Below are 15959 nucleotides of genomic sequence, written 5' to 3' on the forward strand. Positions count from 1 at the left end.
TTGCGGCATGCATGTGGGATCTAGTTCCCCAACCAGGGATTGAACCGGGGCCCCCTGCATTGGGAGTGCGGAGGCTTAGCCACTGGACCACCAGGGAAGTCCCTAACTGTACAATCTTAACCTAATGTAAAATTTCTTGCCCTTGCTAGATCAATTAAACTCTCCCAATTCATTTTTCCATCAAATACTTACTGAGAGTCTCCCGTGTGCCAGACAATATTCCTGGTACTAGGATGAAATTTCCCTTCTCTCTCCCTCAAGCATGAAATATCTGGTAAGTTATTCCAGCTGTGTGTACCATGCCAGGAATTTTCCAAAGGCTTTAATGTTTTAGGACAGTGACCAGTGTGACCACCTGTCTCATCTGCTGTGCTTCCTCCCTTACCTGCTCGCCATAGGACAGTCCGTTGCTCGTAGTTGGAGTTGAAGGCCTTTGAGAATGAATGGGACTCCTGCAAGCAGTCTAAGAGCTTGAAGAGGTGCTGGGAAGACATGCACTTATACATGCCCTGGTCCTCTGTCTCTATATGGATATCTGCATCCAGCGTGTCTTGCTAGAGAGGGGAGGATAAGAGAGCTAAGTAAAGAAGATGGAATGGTTTTGGACACTGTGGTATTAGACAGAGATCATCATAACTCTCCAGAAGTCCTCCTCTCTATAAGGTACACTTCAGTCCTCAATACCCGGAAATGTTTTCCATTTAGACTCTGCTCACTGGCTGGTGAAAGAATATGCTGAGCTCTTGCATGACGGCAGGCTTTGCTGGCCAGAGTTTCAGTTTTGTCAGTACTGCCTTCATTGCATGAACAGGAGTTTGTACTTCTCCAATTATTTCACTACAGGATTGCACTGTCCTCTTTTTATTTTATAAAGAAATTGGAAAATGAGAAAATCAAACTGTAGTGCACGTGATAGAAGGTGTGAGTCTCAAAACATACTCACTGAAAGAAAGAAATTGTTAAGCAAAGCCCAAGTGGCATCTTTAGCCTCATCAGGTGATTAATTAACTTTAATAAGATTGACAACTGTGTTTTCAAATGTGAAGGGAAAAACCATAGAAATAGGTATGGAATGCTAGAAATTTTTATTGAACATGTTGCCTAAAATAATTAGGGATTATTAGATATAATTAAGGATTTTTTTTTTTGCGGTACGCGGGCCTCTCACTCTTGTGGCCTCTCCCGTTGCGGAGCACAGGCTCCGGACGCGCAGGCTCAGCGGCCATGGCTCACGGGCCCAGCCGCTCCGCGGCATGTGGGATCCTCCCGGACTGGGGCACGAACCCGCGTCCCCTGCATCGGCAGGCGGACTCTCAACCACTGCGCCACCAGGGAAGCCCCCATAATTAAGGATTTTATATTTGTTGAGCCCTCTAGGAATAGACCACAACCCTCCCTAGAAGCCAGAGGTTACAAAAGGGCACAGTTTGCAATACTCCCCAAATTGATCTATAAATTCAATGTAATCCTTATCAAAATTCCAACTGACATCTTTGCAGGAACTGACAAGCTGATCCTAAAATTCATATGGAGATGTAAATGACATGGAATAGCCAAAATAGACTTGAAAAAAGAAGCACAAAGTTGGAAGACTCATACTTCCCTATTTCAGAACTTACTACAAAACTACAGTAATGAAGACAGTGTGGTACTGGCATAAAGAGAGACATATAGATCAGTGGAACAGTACTGAGAATCCAGAAATAAATCCTCATATTTATGGTCAAGAGATTTGCAACATGGCTATCAGAACAATTCAGTGGGGAAAAAACAGTCTTTACATCAAATGGTGCTGGGATAATTAAACATCTACATGCAAAAGAATGAAGGGAGACCCCCTATCTCCCATCATATACATAAACAAACTCAAAAATGGATCAAAGATCTAAATAATAAGAGCTAAAATTATGAAACTCTTAAAAGAAAATGTAGGTCTAAATCTTTGTGACCTTGAATTAGGCAATGCTTTCTTAGAAATAACTTTAAAAGTACAAGTAACTAAAGAAAAAATAGTAACTTGGACTTTATCAAAATTAAAAACTTTTGTGCTTCAAAGGACACCATCAAGAAATTGAAAAGACAATGTACAAAATGGGAGAAAATAGGTCAAATCATACATCTATCTGATAAGAGACTAATAACTAGAATATATAAAAACTCTTGGGCTTCCCTGGTGGCGCAGTGGTTGAGAGTCCGCCTGCCGATGCAGGGGACACAGGTTCGTGCCCCGGTCTGGGAGGATCCCACATGCCGCGGAGCGGCTGGGCCCATGAGCCATGGCCGCTGAGCCTGCGCATCCGGAGCCTGCGCTCCACGGCGGGAGAGGCCACGGGAGTGAGAGGCCCGCGTACCACAAAAAATAAAAAACTCTTACAATTCAATGATAGAAAGATAGAAAGAACCCAACTTAAAACTGGGCAAAGGATTTGAATAGACATTTCTCCAAAGATATACAAATGGCCAACAAGCACAAAAGATGCTCTACATCATTAGTCATTAGAAAATGGAAATCAAAACCACAAAGAGATATTACTTCACACACACTGGGATGGTTATAATAATTAAAAAAAAAAGACAATAACAACCACTGGTGAGGATGTGAAGAAATTGGAACCTTCATACATTGCTGATGGGAACGTAAAATAGTCTAGCTGCTCTCGAAAACAGTCTGGCAATTCCTCAAAAAAGGTAAACACTGAGTTACCATATGACCCAGCAATTCCACTCTTAGGTATATACTCAAGAGAATTAAAAACTTATGTGCACATTAAAATTTGTATAAAAATGTTCACTGCAGCGTTATTCATAATAGCCAGACAATGGACACAACCTAAATGTCCATCAACTGATGAATGGATAGACAAAATGTGGTACAGCCATACAATGGAATATTATTCAGCCATATATAAAAATGAAGTACTGATACATGCCACAATACGGATGAACCTGGAAAACATTATGCTAAGAGGCCAGGCACAAAAGCTCACATATTATATGATTCCAGTAATATGAAATATCCGGAATCAGACAAATCCATAGAGACAGAAAATAGATTAATGGTTGCTAGGGCTGGGGCAAGGAGGGAGTGGGGAGTGACACTGATGTTTAGGGCGTTCCCTTTTGCAGTTGTAAAAAAATTCTGGTGCAGACATAGAGAATGGACTTGAGGACATGGGGAGGGGGAAGGGTAAGCTGAGACGAAGTGAGAGAGTGGCATGGACATATCTACACTACCAAATGTAAAATAGATAGCTAGTGGGAATCAGCCGCATAGCAAAGGAAAATCAGCTCAGTGCTTTCTGACCACCTAGAGGGGTGGGATAGGAGGGTGGGAGGGAGACGCAAGAGGGAGGGGATATGGGGATATACGTATATGTGTATACGTACAGCTGATTCATTTTGTTATACAGCAGCAACTGACACAACAATGTAAAGCAATTATACTCTAATAAAGATGTTAAAAAAATATTCTGGAATTAGACAGTGGGGATATTTGCACAACTCTGTGAATATACTAAAGCCACTGAGTTGTATACTTAAAAAATAAAACCAAAAACCAAATAAGGACAGCCTTTGTGCTGGATCTGGCCAACAGATGTATTTTTGTTGATCAATAATTATAGTATTTAATAAACAAGAGATGCCCTATATGAGAAAAATCTTGATTTCTGACTCCTCTTGAAAAACTGGAAGACCATCCCAGCTTGACCTACCTGACAGCAACTTGCCCCTGGAGCTGGAGGTGGCTGGGCTCTGGCGGGCCTCAAGCTCGGTGGTTCCCATTGTTCCACCCAGCCTGCCACCCGCACTCACAGCATCTCCCAGCCCCTGAAGCACTTAAGTTTGCAACCCATGGTGTAAGGTTACTGTCCAACTTTTGGACACCAAATTCTGTTTCCAAGCAAACCGTATATATAAAAGGTTGCACATAGAAAACAAAAAAGTGCACTTCCTGAAGGAAAAATTGGTACCTTTATCCACATATTTTCCCTCCCAGTGATTCATGGTTAAACTGTGTATCAATTATAAGGAATAGTCCCTGTGATTAATAACACATTTTTTTTGAAGCACCAAGGTGGGGGGTGCAGTCTGAGTAGTAGTATGCTGGTAAACTGGCTCTCGGTGAGGGTGGGGGGAGAAAATGCCTGATTTTTAGCGTTCGGTGATTTCAGTGGTGTAAATACTCCCATCGTGGCCAATTTTAAGTTACTAGTACCCTGTCACTGAATGTGGGCCTGGGAGGAATGAGCATGCTGGGCTCTTGCAAGCCAGTCTCACCAGGCTCCAGCACACCACTGCATCTGAACAACCTCCCGTCAGATGCCCTTCTTCAGGCCACTCTCACCTGGGCAGCAACCATGTGCTCTGCATCTTCCTTTTTGCTCGTTGCAGGGTAGAACACGATGTTGTCAATGGTCTGTATCAATTCCAACTGGACCACGCACTTGATGAGGAGGCTGGCAAACAGTTTCTGATCTATATTAGATGATAAAGATTAACCCTAATAATGATTCAGCCAGTACTGAATTCACTGAGCTCTGACTATGTGCCAGGCATGGTTCTTGATGCTGTGGCATAAACAGTGAATAAGCTGGACAAAAATCCCTGCTCCCGTGGCAGAGACAGACAGTAAACAACCTACTTAAGTTAAGATGTAGTACGTTAAACAATGAGGACATCAGGCAGGGATGGGGATATGGTAGGGATGGTGTCAAGGTGGGGATGCAAGTTTAAACAAGCTGGTCAGGAAAGGTTCTCTCTGAAAATGAGCTCCCTGAGCAAAGACCTGAAGACGGGGAGGGAGTCAGCGATGCAGGTCCCATGTCTTCTGGCACGTTTTTCTGCTGCCTGAAGGGTCACTCCTACAGACCAGCTCTGGACTGTGTTCTATCCACAGGAGGCTACAGGTTCCTGTGGTAGCCGGGAGCCGACTCTCCAAAGGGCTGAATCTCAGTCTTGAGGGGTGGGGTGGGGGGGAGGGGGAGGAGGGTGTGGCTTATTTAAGCTCTTAGTTCCTGGATCACTTTCTGTCTGCCCTGGAAGTAGTAGCTGCTTCCCACATTTTCTGCTTCCATATCCCTCAGTCTTCTCCTACTTCTTTCAGTGGTTAGCCCTCTTTGACTAGTTACCAATTCTTTTTTTTTTTTAATTTTTTTAAATTTATTTTTTTATTTTCATTTTTTTTTTAACAATTCTTTATGTAGAATTTTCCCTGTTCAAATTATCAGTGTGGTTTCTGCCTACTGATTAGACTCTGACTAATGTCTCATCTTCTCAATCCCTGGGCTCAGGGACAGCCCATGTCTGGCACTTACAAAGTTGGCTGATTTGACTACAGTAAAAGTAGAGCTTCCTTTTCAACTTGTTAAAGAATCAGAATGTTGAAAATATTAAATAAACATTAAATAAAAACAAGGAGTTGGGTCATCTTCAAGCTTTTGAAAGCGACTGTGAAATTATATATATGCATATAAAAATTCTCCATGCAGGGGCTTCCCTGGTGGCGCAGTGGTTGGGAGTCCGCTTGCCAGTGCAGGGAACACGGGTTCGTGCCCCGGTCTGGGAGGATCCCACATGCCGCGGAGCGGCTGGGCCCGTGAGCCATGGCCGCTGAGTCTGTGCGTCCAGAGCCTGTGCTCTGCAACGTGAGAGGCCTGCTTATCGCAAAAAAAAAAAAAAAAAAAAAAAAAAATTCTCCATGCAGAATTAGTTTTTTTTTTTTTTGGCCACACCGTAGGGCATGTGGGATCTTAGTTCCCCGACCAGGGGCTGAACCCATGGCCCCTGCAGTGGACAGTTAGAGTCTTAACCATTGGATCACCAGGAAGTCCCCAGAATTAGTTTTAATTGAAAAAGTATAGAGTGGAATTGCAACAGATTTACATTTAACATATGCCAATTCAATGACACCATCTTGGACCAAAAAGAAAAAGAAAAAAAACAATACAAGTGGTGTAAGAGATTCTGCCTGCTGCTCTATTCACTGAGCTCATGCCCAGAAGGGAGGCTGAGATGGGAGCCTGGGAGAAACAAAGCACTGTTCCTTGGAGGAATGGCAGGGGTCTCAAGCCCCAGGCACCTCTTAGAGCATAAACATCTTGCTGCACTCAGTGGTTCCATTTAAAGAAATGTCCACTTGCCCCTCCCACACAAGCCAACCCCTTTATCTGGGGCTGATGAGGAAACAGCTTCTCTCCCTGGACACTGGAGAGACACTGGCTATGCTGCAGACACAGAGGAGCAGCCCGTCAGTCTCCAACATGGCACCTCCTGAATGGATTCCATATTTTTTGTGCCTTCAAAAGATAACAGTGACCACACGGGGCTTTGTCTAATGTGCTGCTTCAGAAGTTTGATGTCAGTGTGAACACCTACAAACTGGCATGTTGAGAAGAGGCTGAAACTGCTATGAAGAAAAATAATGGGAACCACAACTTTAAGAAGAGCAGACTAATACCTGAGAAGTTCCAATTTCTCAGTCAGCCAAAAGGGTCTGAATCCCAACTCTACTACATATTGGCAAGTCATGTCATCTAAGGCCCAGTTCACTCAAATGTAAAACAGTACCGCCTCAAAGGGCAAGCATAAGGATCACATGAGAGCACACACATGGGACACACAGTGCTGTGCCTGGCTGAGAGCAACTCTGAAACCTATTTGTTTAAATGACAGACAGGGAAACACACCATAAGCAACATTAAGAGAGAAATTAGTAAAAGTAATTTGAAACTCATATCCAGAAAAGGGATATCTAAGACATAAAGAGTCCCCCCCACCCAAACCAATAAAAAGACAACAATCAATACAAAATGAACAAAGATTATGAATACATAGCTCATAGAAATTGTTCTTAAACACATGCAAAACTGCTCAATTTCACTCATAATTAGAAAACTGCAAATTAAAACTACTCAAAAGAAAAAAAAAAAAAAAAAAAAAAAAAACCTACTCAAAAGATACCAAATATCACCTACGTATCCCCAGAGATCACGTAAATAAGTACAACCTTAATAGGCAGCAGTGTGGAATTATCTATCAAAATAGCAAATGCACTTTCTCTTTTAACCTAGCAATCTTTTTTTCTGGGAATTTACCATACAGATAAACTCACAAATAACACATGTATTAGGTGATTCAATGCAGTACTGTTTATAACAGAAAAGACTGGGAATAACAGAAACGTCCAGGTAGGAACCGAATTAAGCAAATAATAGCACATCTACAACCTGGGGCAATGTACACAATAGTACAAAAGAGCGTGAAAGCACTTTAGGTACTGCTTTTGAATGATCTATAAGCTATATTAAGTGAAAAAAGAATAATGCACAGTATTCTATGATTTGTATAAAAAGGAGTGGAGAATTCATATATAAGCGTAGATACATATTGTATGCTTGTGTATGTGAATATGCATTTGCTTGCATATGAGCAAAACGTCTCTAGAAAGGTATATAAGAAACTGGTGACACTGGCTGCCATGAGGGAAGGGCAGACTGAGGCCCAGGGGTGAAGAAAGGCTTATATCCTGTTTACCGTTCTGCACCTTCTGAATATCTGAATCATGTAAACATGTTACCTATTTAAAATAAATAAATAAATAAATACAAAAACAATAAAGAAAGTGGCCTTACTTGCATACGGTCTAGCTTTCCAGCTGTCATCGGTCGGGTTAGAGAGTTGGCTCTGGCCTCTCTCAGAGGCATTTTTATCTATGCTGCTTAAAGACTGGCGGTCCAGATCCACATCCTAGAAGTAAACCGGAGAGAAACACAACGTTCATTTCTCGGTCCACAATTCAGTACCTGGGCAGAGATGAGCCTGTTTTAACACTGCTGGCCCAACTTGAATCTGTGTCTTGCTCAGCTTGAAGTATAGCAGTAGCACTTCTCAGAGGCTGCATAGGAAAGATTACAAATTTCACTTACTTCTCCCTCCCATTAAAATTTCACACTTTCTGATTCCAACTTAGACGGCATTTCCCTACGTACTATGAGTTCATGATGAGTGTGATAAATTTTTAATAAGCTCAAGTTCAAAAATAAACGAGCAGGGTAGCTAGGCTTTTTTTTTTTTTTTAAGTTGACAGTAGAAAGTTAAAAAACAGAGAATGTTTATATAATGTGCTTCATTTTTAAGTTGCTATATCCCAAATGCCTTTTAAAATCTAATGGCTTTATAGGTACTTGGAAATAGAAGCTAATTAGACAAACCCCCTTGTAAACCAAAGTATTTTAAAGTGACACTTGAATTAGAACTCTTTTATGGGGCCTTACACAAAAAATAAAAACTACTATTTCATTGGTGGAGAGGAAAGTGCTCCTTACGTAGGAGGGCAATAAATAAGGATAATGACACCAAAGCAATCTTTGTAACAGTGAAACACCAGAACTGACGAGAGTGTCCAACAAGGGAAAATTCGTTAAATAAATTACAATAATGTGCAGCCACTGAAGAAGCTGTTCTCAGAGAATATTTAAGAATATGGAGGGACTTCTCTGGGGGTCCAGTGGTAAAGATGCCACACTTCCAATGCAGTGGGCGTGGGTTCAAACCCTGGTCAGGGAACTAAGTTCCCACATGCCACGCAGAGGGCCCCCCAAAAAAAGGAACATGGAAAAATGCCCACAGTGGTGTTAAGTAACACATTATGTACAAAGTGAGCCCAAATTGCAAGCATGTGGGTTGTGTGTGCTCAGTCACATAAATAAGAAAACTAGAAGTGTTTTGTGGTTTTTATTGAGTGAAGTGACTTATTTCCTTAATACTTTTCTGTACTTTCTAAAAAATATTTTAACGAACATACATAGTGTTTAGCTCTTATAACCTTTTCTACTCACTTCCCATCAGAAAAGCACAAACCTTTGGGCTGCTTAATTTTTTACTATAATATGTGATCAGAGAAAAGACAACTGAAAAAAAAATCCTACCAAATGTTTTTCTGATGGATCTTCCTCCATTCCTACAGGTCTCCATGTCAGCAAACTAAAGAGAATGCAAGAGAAGGAAATCAATCAATATGAAGGGCAACCCGGAGCTTTAAAATAACCACTGAAAGTAGAAATAAACAGTAGTAATCACATTAACACTTACACATGTGGGATGGTTGTTTTGAAAATATCCAACATACAATTGCATGTTTTGTCCCAGACGTCAGAACTGAATTTCTCTCCATTGGATATTACTAAGTTTTCTAAGCAATTTGTACCTGATCGAGCCAATTGCTCATTATCTGCAAAACAAAACATCTATCATTAAACTTCAAATGCTGTTTTGATTCCAACCTGATTGCTGATACGTCCTATGGTGAAGTAGAGACAATGCAACTGTTTGGGCTGGTTGGCTTCTAATTAATGAAGCATTGGTACGGACGGTAAAATTTTAAGTAGGCTATAAAGAGGCAGAATTATTTATCATGTTATATTGCTAGGGATGGAAGAAGGTCAACATTTTGCTACTTAACTAACTGGCTCCTTGTTCGAGAAATGGTAAAGTAAGACAGAAAATATTAGACCAGTGTTTCTGAAAACGTAGTCACTCAAACATTACATTTCCAATTTTTGCTGTTTATTAACTATTTTATCAGTTACTTGAAAACTGAGTACTCTTGGAAAAACTTAGCTAAATTACGCCTTGTCCTAAGCCACATTTATCTATGGGATCCAGGTCTAATGTGCTACGCGGGTATTTTTCGTAATACATACTAAAATAAACACGTAAGTACTCAAAACCAAAAACGTCCATTGATGAAGCTGTTGATCTTGATTCTCACAGTACATTTAAAAAACATTTTATTTTAGAAAAGTTCAAACATACACAAAAGTAGAAAGAATAGTAATATACAAAGGTACATCTTTTGAGATTTAAAATTTACTATATCCCACCTTAAAAGAAATGCTTTATAAACTGACTTGGTGGAGAGACTGTTTTTATTTTCTAATTAAATTTTAAAAATACACATTTTCACCAATTAAATTATACATTGTGCTCCTTGGCATTACATCCATGCTTTTATATACTGAAAAAATTAATCTCTCGTTAAGGACTACGTCAAGAAAAATGATGCCTAACCACATAAAGAGTACCTTGTTTTACACACCACTGCAACTGTGCAAATACATCAGAGAGAAGAACTTCATTCAAAGCTTCATAGAACTGGGTAAATACGTCACAAATCGCATAAAGTGCATGATTGCAAGTTGTTGTCATCCACTCAGATTTCTGGAAAAACAATTAAAAGATAGTGTTTAAAAGCCACTCTCCCTGCGGTGAGATGGGCATTCTCACATATCATTGGCAAAATGTTCTGAAAAGCAATTCAGCACTAGGTAGCAACTGTCTTATAATGTTCACATCCACTGATGCGATAACATTACTTCCAGTAATGGACCCTGAAGAAATAATCAAAGATCTGTGGCTGAAGGTTTATGAATAAAGATGTTTACCAACACTGGTATTTATATACTGTAAACACAGACATAAACTAATGCTCAGTAATGTGGCAATTAAATTGAGTACATCCATATGACAGAATATTAAGTCATTCAGTGATACTTCCAAAAAATTTTTATTATGCTAAATATTCACACCTTACACCAAAAGTTTAAATACTGAAAATGATGTTAGATAGACATTTTTCCAAAGAAGACATACAAATGGCCAACAGACAAGGTGCTCAAAATCACTAATTATCAGAGAAATGCAAATCAAAACCACAGTGAGATATCACCTCATGCCTATTAGAATGATCATCATCAAAAAGACAAGAGATAACAAATGCTGGGGAGAATGTGGAGAAAAGGGAACCCTTGTGCACTGTTGGTGGGAATGTAAATTGGTGCAGCCACTGTGGAAAACAATATGGAGGTCCCTCAAAATATTAAAAATAGAACTACCATATGATCCAGCAAATTCTACTTCTGGGTATATGCCTAAAGGAAACAAAAACACTATGTTGAAGAAATATATGCAACCTCCTGTTCGCAGCATCATTATTTACAATAGCTGAGACATGGCAACAACCTAAGTGTCCATCGACAGATGAACGGATATAGAAAATGTGATATATATACACATAATGGAATACTATTCAGCCATAAAAAAGAAAGTCCTGCCATTTGCAATAACATGGATGGAACTCGAGGGCATTACACTAAGTGAAATAAGTCAAAGACAAAGACTGTATGATCTCACTTATATGTGGAATCTAAAAATAACCCCCAAAACCCAAAGAACAAAAAACAAAAAACACCCAAAACCAAACTCAGAAAAAAAGATCAGATTTGTGGTTCGGGATGAGGATAGGGGAATTGGATGAAGGGGGTTAAAAGGTCCAACTTCCAGTAATAAGATAAATAAGCCCCAGGGATGTAATGTATAACATGATGACTATAGTTAACACTGCCTGAGTGTTGGTATAACTGAGAGTTGCTAGGAGAGTAGATCCTAAACGTTCTTATCACAAGGAAAAAGAAAAGTTTTTTTCTCTTTTCCTTTCTATCTACATGGGATAATGGATGTTAACTCAACTGACTGTGGTAATCATTTCACAATACATGTAAATTGAGTCATTTTGCTGTACCCCTCAAACTTATACAGTGCTTTATGCCAATTATATCTCAGAAAGCTGAAAATAAAAAAAATGTCATGAAATTACCAAAGGAAATATATAGAGATATTTATAAATTAAGGAAAAGGTTGCTAAGCATGATTTCTAAAGTGGAAACTATAAAGTAAAAAACTAATAGATTGGGTTACTTAAAAGCTAAAATTTTCCAAAACAAAAAAGAAAACCAAGTGGGCAAAATCATCTGCAATTTATGTAAGGATATGCTATATTATTTTTATACTAAAAAACTCATAAATCAATAGGAAAAAAGAGAATAAGTCAATAGATAGGCTAAGGATATGAAAAGGCAATTTGTGAAAGAAGAAATGTAACGATCAGTGACGTGAAGGAAAACAGAACCTCGCTAGCAGTTAAAAAACTTTTAAATGTTTTACTCTTGGTCTATCATATTGATGATTAAATAAACTAAAATATGAAGAGCTGGAGTGGGTGTGGAGTAACACGAACTCTCCTGCATTGCTGACAGCAGTGTAAACGACTACATATGTATTTGGTCAACTCAGAAGTATGTATCAAAAGCCTCAGTAACATGCATGCCCCAAACCTGACAGTCAGCCACTTGCCCTAAACAAATAAAGAAATAAGTACAAATGTAGCTGGAAAAAATATTCATTTTAGTGCCACTTAAAGACGGAAAAACGGCAAAGAATTTTCCATGGACTATGGAACATCCACAACTAGGAATGTTTTGCAGTCCTTAAAAACATTGTAGAAGAAAAGTTACAGCTGTGGAAAAAATACTTATGTATTAAGTTAAAAAGTATGTGAGGTGGGATTCCATTTTTGTCAAAAGAAAAAAGGTATGAGATATACAAACACACAAGAACTATCTGACGGGGTAACAGTGGTTACCAGTGGAAGATTGAAACTGTGGGTGTTTAAATTTTTTTCTTTGTTTTCCTGTTTTATAAGGAAGAAAACTTTACTTTAAAGTAAGATTAGAAAACTGTATGTATACTATAACCTCAACCACATCTGAACCATGTAGAAGACTGAGGGAAGTTTGCCACAGTATTAAGTCTAATTTCGGAATGGTAAAATTATGAATTTTCTGTATATTCCTAATACTCTTTATTAAGCATATGGTACTTTTGTACCAGGGGGAGGGAGGAAACATTGTTCCTAAAAGAAGGTAAAAATGTTGCATTCCCATCTAAAAATCTTGGGATAGAACATCCTTTCCTAACCCCCTTGTCCCTAGACAAAGACTCCTAGATGTATCAAACATTCTTTAAAAAAAAGGCCTAATATTTGCCAACATTATCTCCAGCTGTAACCTCACTAAAAATCCTTTTAATGGATTTTTAAAGGGACAAGAGATGTTCCACATTTTACCAACTGTTCAGAAGTCGATATGAAGCAAATTAGTAAGAGGATCAGTGGGGTGCCTGCGTGTCCAATGCCTGAGGGCCAAGTAGGCAGATGGTGGTGACTTATTTCCCCTCACTCTTCCCCGGATGGGGAGAGTTTCTTAGCACTACTCGATACTGGTAGAAGAAGGCCAGGAAGGATGTTTCCATTTTCAAAACAGACCCGAAATGGCTCAGTATTTAAGACTTCCGTGTGCTGTGGATGATGAAGCAACACCAGACGCAGACAAAGGCTGGAGGGGCTCTTCTCCCATCTCCCCAGGGCAGCGCTTTAGTCATCACCCACCTCCGACTGCTGCTCGGGGAGTTTCATATTGTCAAAAATCCTGAACACGATTCTGAACAGGTCCTGCCACCAGTGCTTTTCAAAGGTATGGCCATAGCTCTTCATGATCTCGAACATGACCGTGAGCCCTCTAGAGGAAAGAAAGCCAGCATGGAAGAGGGAACGGGTGGGGGAAGAGGACAGCAGAGAACACAGTGGGAGAGCCTGGGGCCGGGGGAGCAGGGGCTGAAGGCTCATTCAGTGACGGAAGGAAGGGGCACCACCCTAGGTCACGGTTACCTTGTCCGTACATCTAGCTTGCATCTGTTAATGATGCAGGAGAGCTCGAAGAGGATGGGGAACCAGCCTCGGACCCAGACTCTGTCGCCAGTAGCCACATTCATGTCGTCACTTGTGTATTCTTGCAGCACCTACAGTGAGAATCACCTCTCAGAGACAGACTAAGCAAGTGAAAGGAAAGAACTGAAACAGAACTACATGAAGATTAAAGCCCTGCACATTTTCCTCTCCTGAAAATACCCATTCAGCAAGGGTCTGATGGGAAATCCTGAGGAGACAGAGACAAGCCTGTTCCAAGGGCACATGAGCAGTTTTCCCCTATGAATCTTTGGAACTTAGTGGGCTTTAGAATAAGTTGAGTGGAACTGACCACAAGAGTCCTGGGGGCAGGAGGTGGTACATTAAGAAAAGCAATAAAGATCAAATGGTGATAGCAAAATGTCCAGGATGATTCAATATCTTAGGTCTTTCTGGAATGTTAGTGTAACACGTATTACTTAAAATAATAGCGGCAGCAGCTACTATTTACTAAATGCTTGCTATGGGTCAGGAACTGTGACGGTGCATTACATGGATTAACAATTCTCACAACAATTCCATGAAGCAGGTAGAAATAATGGTGCCATTATACAGATGAGTTAACTGAGGCACTAAGAGATTAAGTAAGCCGCCCAAGGTCATGCAGCTGGGAGCTGGCAATCTTTCCACAGTCTAAGTAGGAAGCCCTACTTTCTGCCCTATCTCTGGGATCTTGAGCCCTCTGTTCCTTAACCACTCTTGAAGTAGTATTGTCTGTGGTAATGGAATTTCTTTAACCTACCCTGGTTATTTAACATTAGGCAATTTCTCTCTCTGCTTTGGTTAACTCCCCTGTACAACGGGGATATAATTACTCATCTCGTAGGTCTGATGTGGGATTAAACAAATCTACACACACAAAATGCCGAGAATGTTGCCTGACATGTAGTGAGTACTCAATCAACAGCAGCTCTCATTATCATCACATCTTAATGAACCATTGTAGGGACCAGACATATCATCTTAGGGGTTTACACTTCTGTAAAGAATGCTTAAGAAGAGATCTATACAGGCCATCAGTTTAGTTGTGTTCATTTCCACCCAATTTCAGTGTTTTGAGACAGTCAGCTGAACCAAACAGGACTCTTTATTTTTTAAAGGTTTTTTTTTTCTTGATGTGGACCATTTTTAAAGTCTATTGAATTTGTTACAATATTGCTTCCGTTCTATGTTTTGGATTTTTGACCGCGAGGCATGTGGGATCTTAGCTCCCCAACCAGGGACTGGACCTGCACACCCTGTACTAGAAGGTGAAGTGTCAACCACTGGACCGCCAGGGAAGTCCCAAGCAGGCCTCTTCAGAAAGGTGAGATGTAACAGAAAAACCCTAAACATTTTCGGAAGTAAACAAAAGGTCATCTTGTTTTTTTTGTGTGTGTGTGGTACACGGGCCTCTCACTGTTGCGGCCTCTCCCGTTTCAGAGCATAGGCTCCGGACGTGCAGGCTCAGCAGCCCTGGCTCACGGGCCCAGCCGCTCCGCGGCATGTGGGATCTTCCCGGACTGGGGCACGAACCCATGTCCCCTGCATCGGCAGGCGGACTCTCAACCAGTGCGCCACCAGGGAAGCCCAAAAGGTCATCTTTAAATGTGATTTCTCAACCACATCACAGTGGTATAATGTCATTTCCTAAAAGAGAGGTTTGTTTTCTTTCAAACAGAAATGTCTTGCTTCTTCAGCTTTGCCAAAATTCATAGCTAAGCTACTATTATCATCTACTAAAACAATCTGTAGAATACCATATAAAAGTTCAGTGTGAATAAAATAACTTCATACGTACAAAATAACATAAAAGGTATAACCCCTGTAATGGCAGCATTCTGAAATAAACACCTAGTTTAGGGGAAACATGCGTTTCTAAAAGAGTAGCTGGAAAGGTCTTTGCCAGGAGCAAGGGGTTTTTGCCTACAACTCCTTTCCCCCCTTACAGGCCAAATGAGTGAAGAGAGGAAAACCGTACCCGAGGCCTCTCGGAGACATATTTCCCACAGAAGCGGATGAGCCGGATGGCTTCCATGCTAGTGTCAGGGAAAGCAGCATTGCAGGCAAACTCTGATAAGCACTTCACAGCATCCTGAAAGGAATCGATGGCTGCAGGGAAATGATGCTGGAAAATGGTTGCTGGGGAAACAAAGGCACATTTTTTATAAGCCCGGGATTCAGAAATGGGGATTAAACACACACACACATACATATACCAGAGATGATTACTTTTGTGAAAATCTAAGGAAAGCATGTCAGTGTCTCTGGAAGACAGGGTTTCTTATTAAATTATTCAGGAATGAATGCATTGAGTACAGCTTGGGCTAAACTACACTGG

General features: G+C 40.5%; 1 protein-coding gene across 3 annotated transcripts in view; it reads right to left on the bottom strand.

Annotated features, from left to right (window-relative positions):
- The window catches only part of ARFGEF2 (ADP ribosylation factor guanine nucleotide exchange factor 2), a 99631-nt gene that overhangs the window by 7619 nt on the left and 76053 nt on the right, over nucleotides 1-15959 (bottom strand). For 2 of the 3 annotated variants that reach the window (XM_004282882.4, XM_033411208.2), the window contains 9 exons: nucleotides 15600-15760; nucleotides 13562-13692; nucleotides 13283-13412; nucleotides 10083-10218; nucleotides 9091-9229; nucleotides 8928-8982; nucleotides 7632-7746; nucleotides 4346-4476; nucleotides 386-554 (listed from right to left, as the gene is read on the bottom strand). In XM_004282882.4, the coding sequence (XP_004282930.1) occupies nucleotides 386-554; nucleotides 4346-4476; nucleotides 7632-7746; nucleotides 8928-8982; nucleotides 9091-9229; nucleotides 10083-10218; nucleotides 13283-13412; nucleotides 13562-13692; nucleotides 15600-15760 (1167 nt within the window). The remainder of the gene's footprint in view (nucleotides 1-385; nucleotides 555-4345; nucleotides 4477-7631; nucleotides 7747-8927; nucleotides 8983-9090; nucleotides 9230-10082; nucleotides 10219-13282; nucleotides 13413-13561; nucleotides 13693-15599; nucleotides 15761-15959) is intronic. The other variant, XR_004478675.2, reaches the window with a different exon arrangement.

This window comes from Orcinus orca, chromosome 16 (assembly GCF_937001465.1).
Source record: "Orcinus orca chromosome 16, mOrcOrc1.1, whole genome shotgun sequence".
Taxonomy (NCBI): domain Eukaryota; kingdom Metazoa; phylum Chordata; class Mammalia; order Artiodactyla; family Delphinidae; genus Orcinus; species Orcinus orca.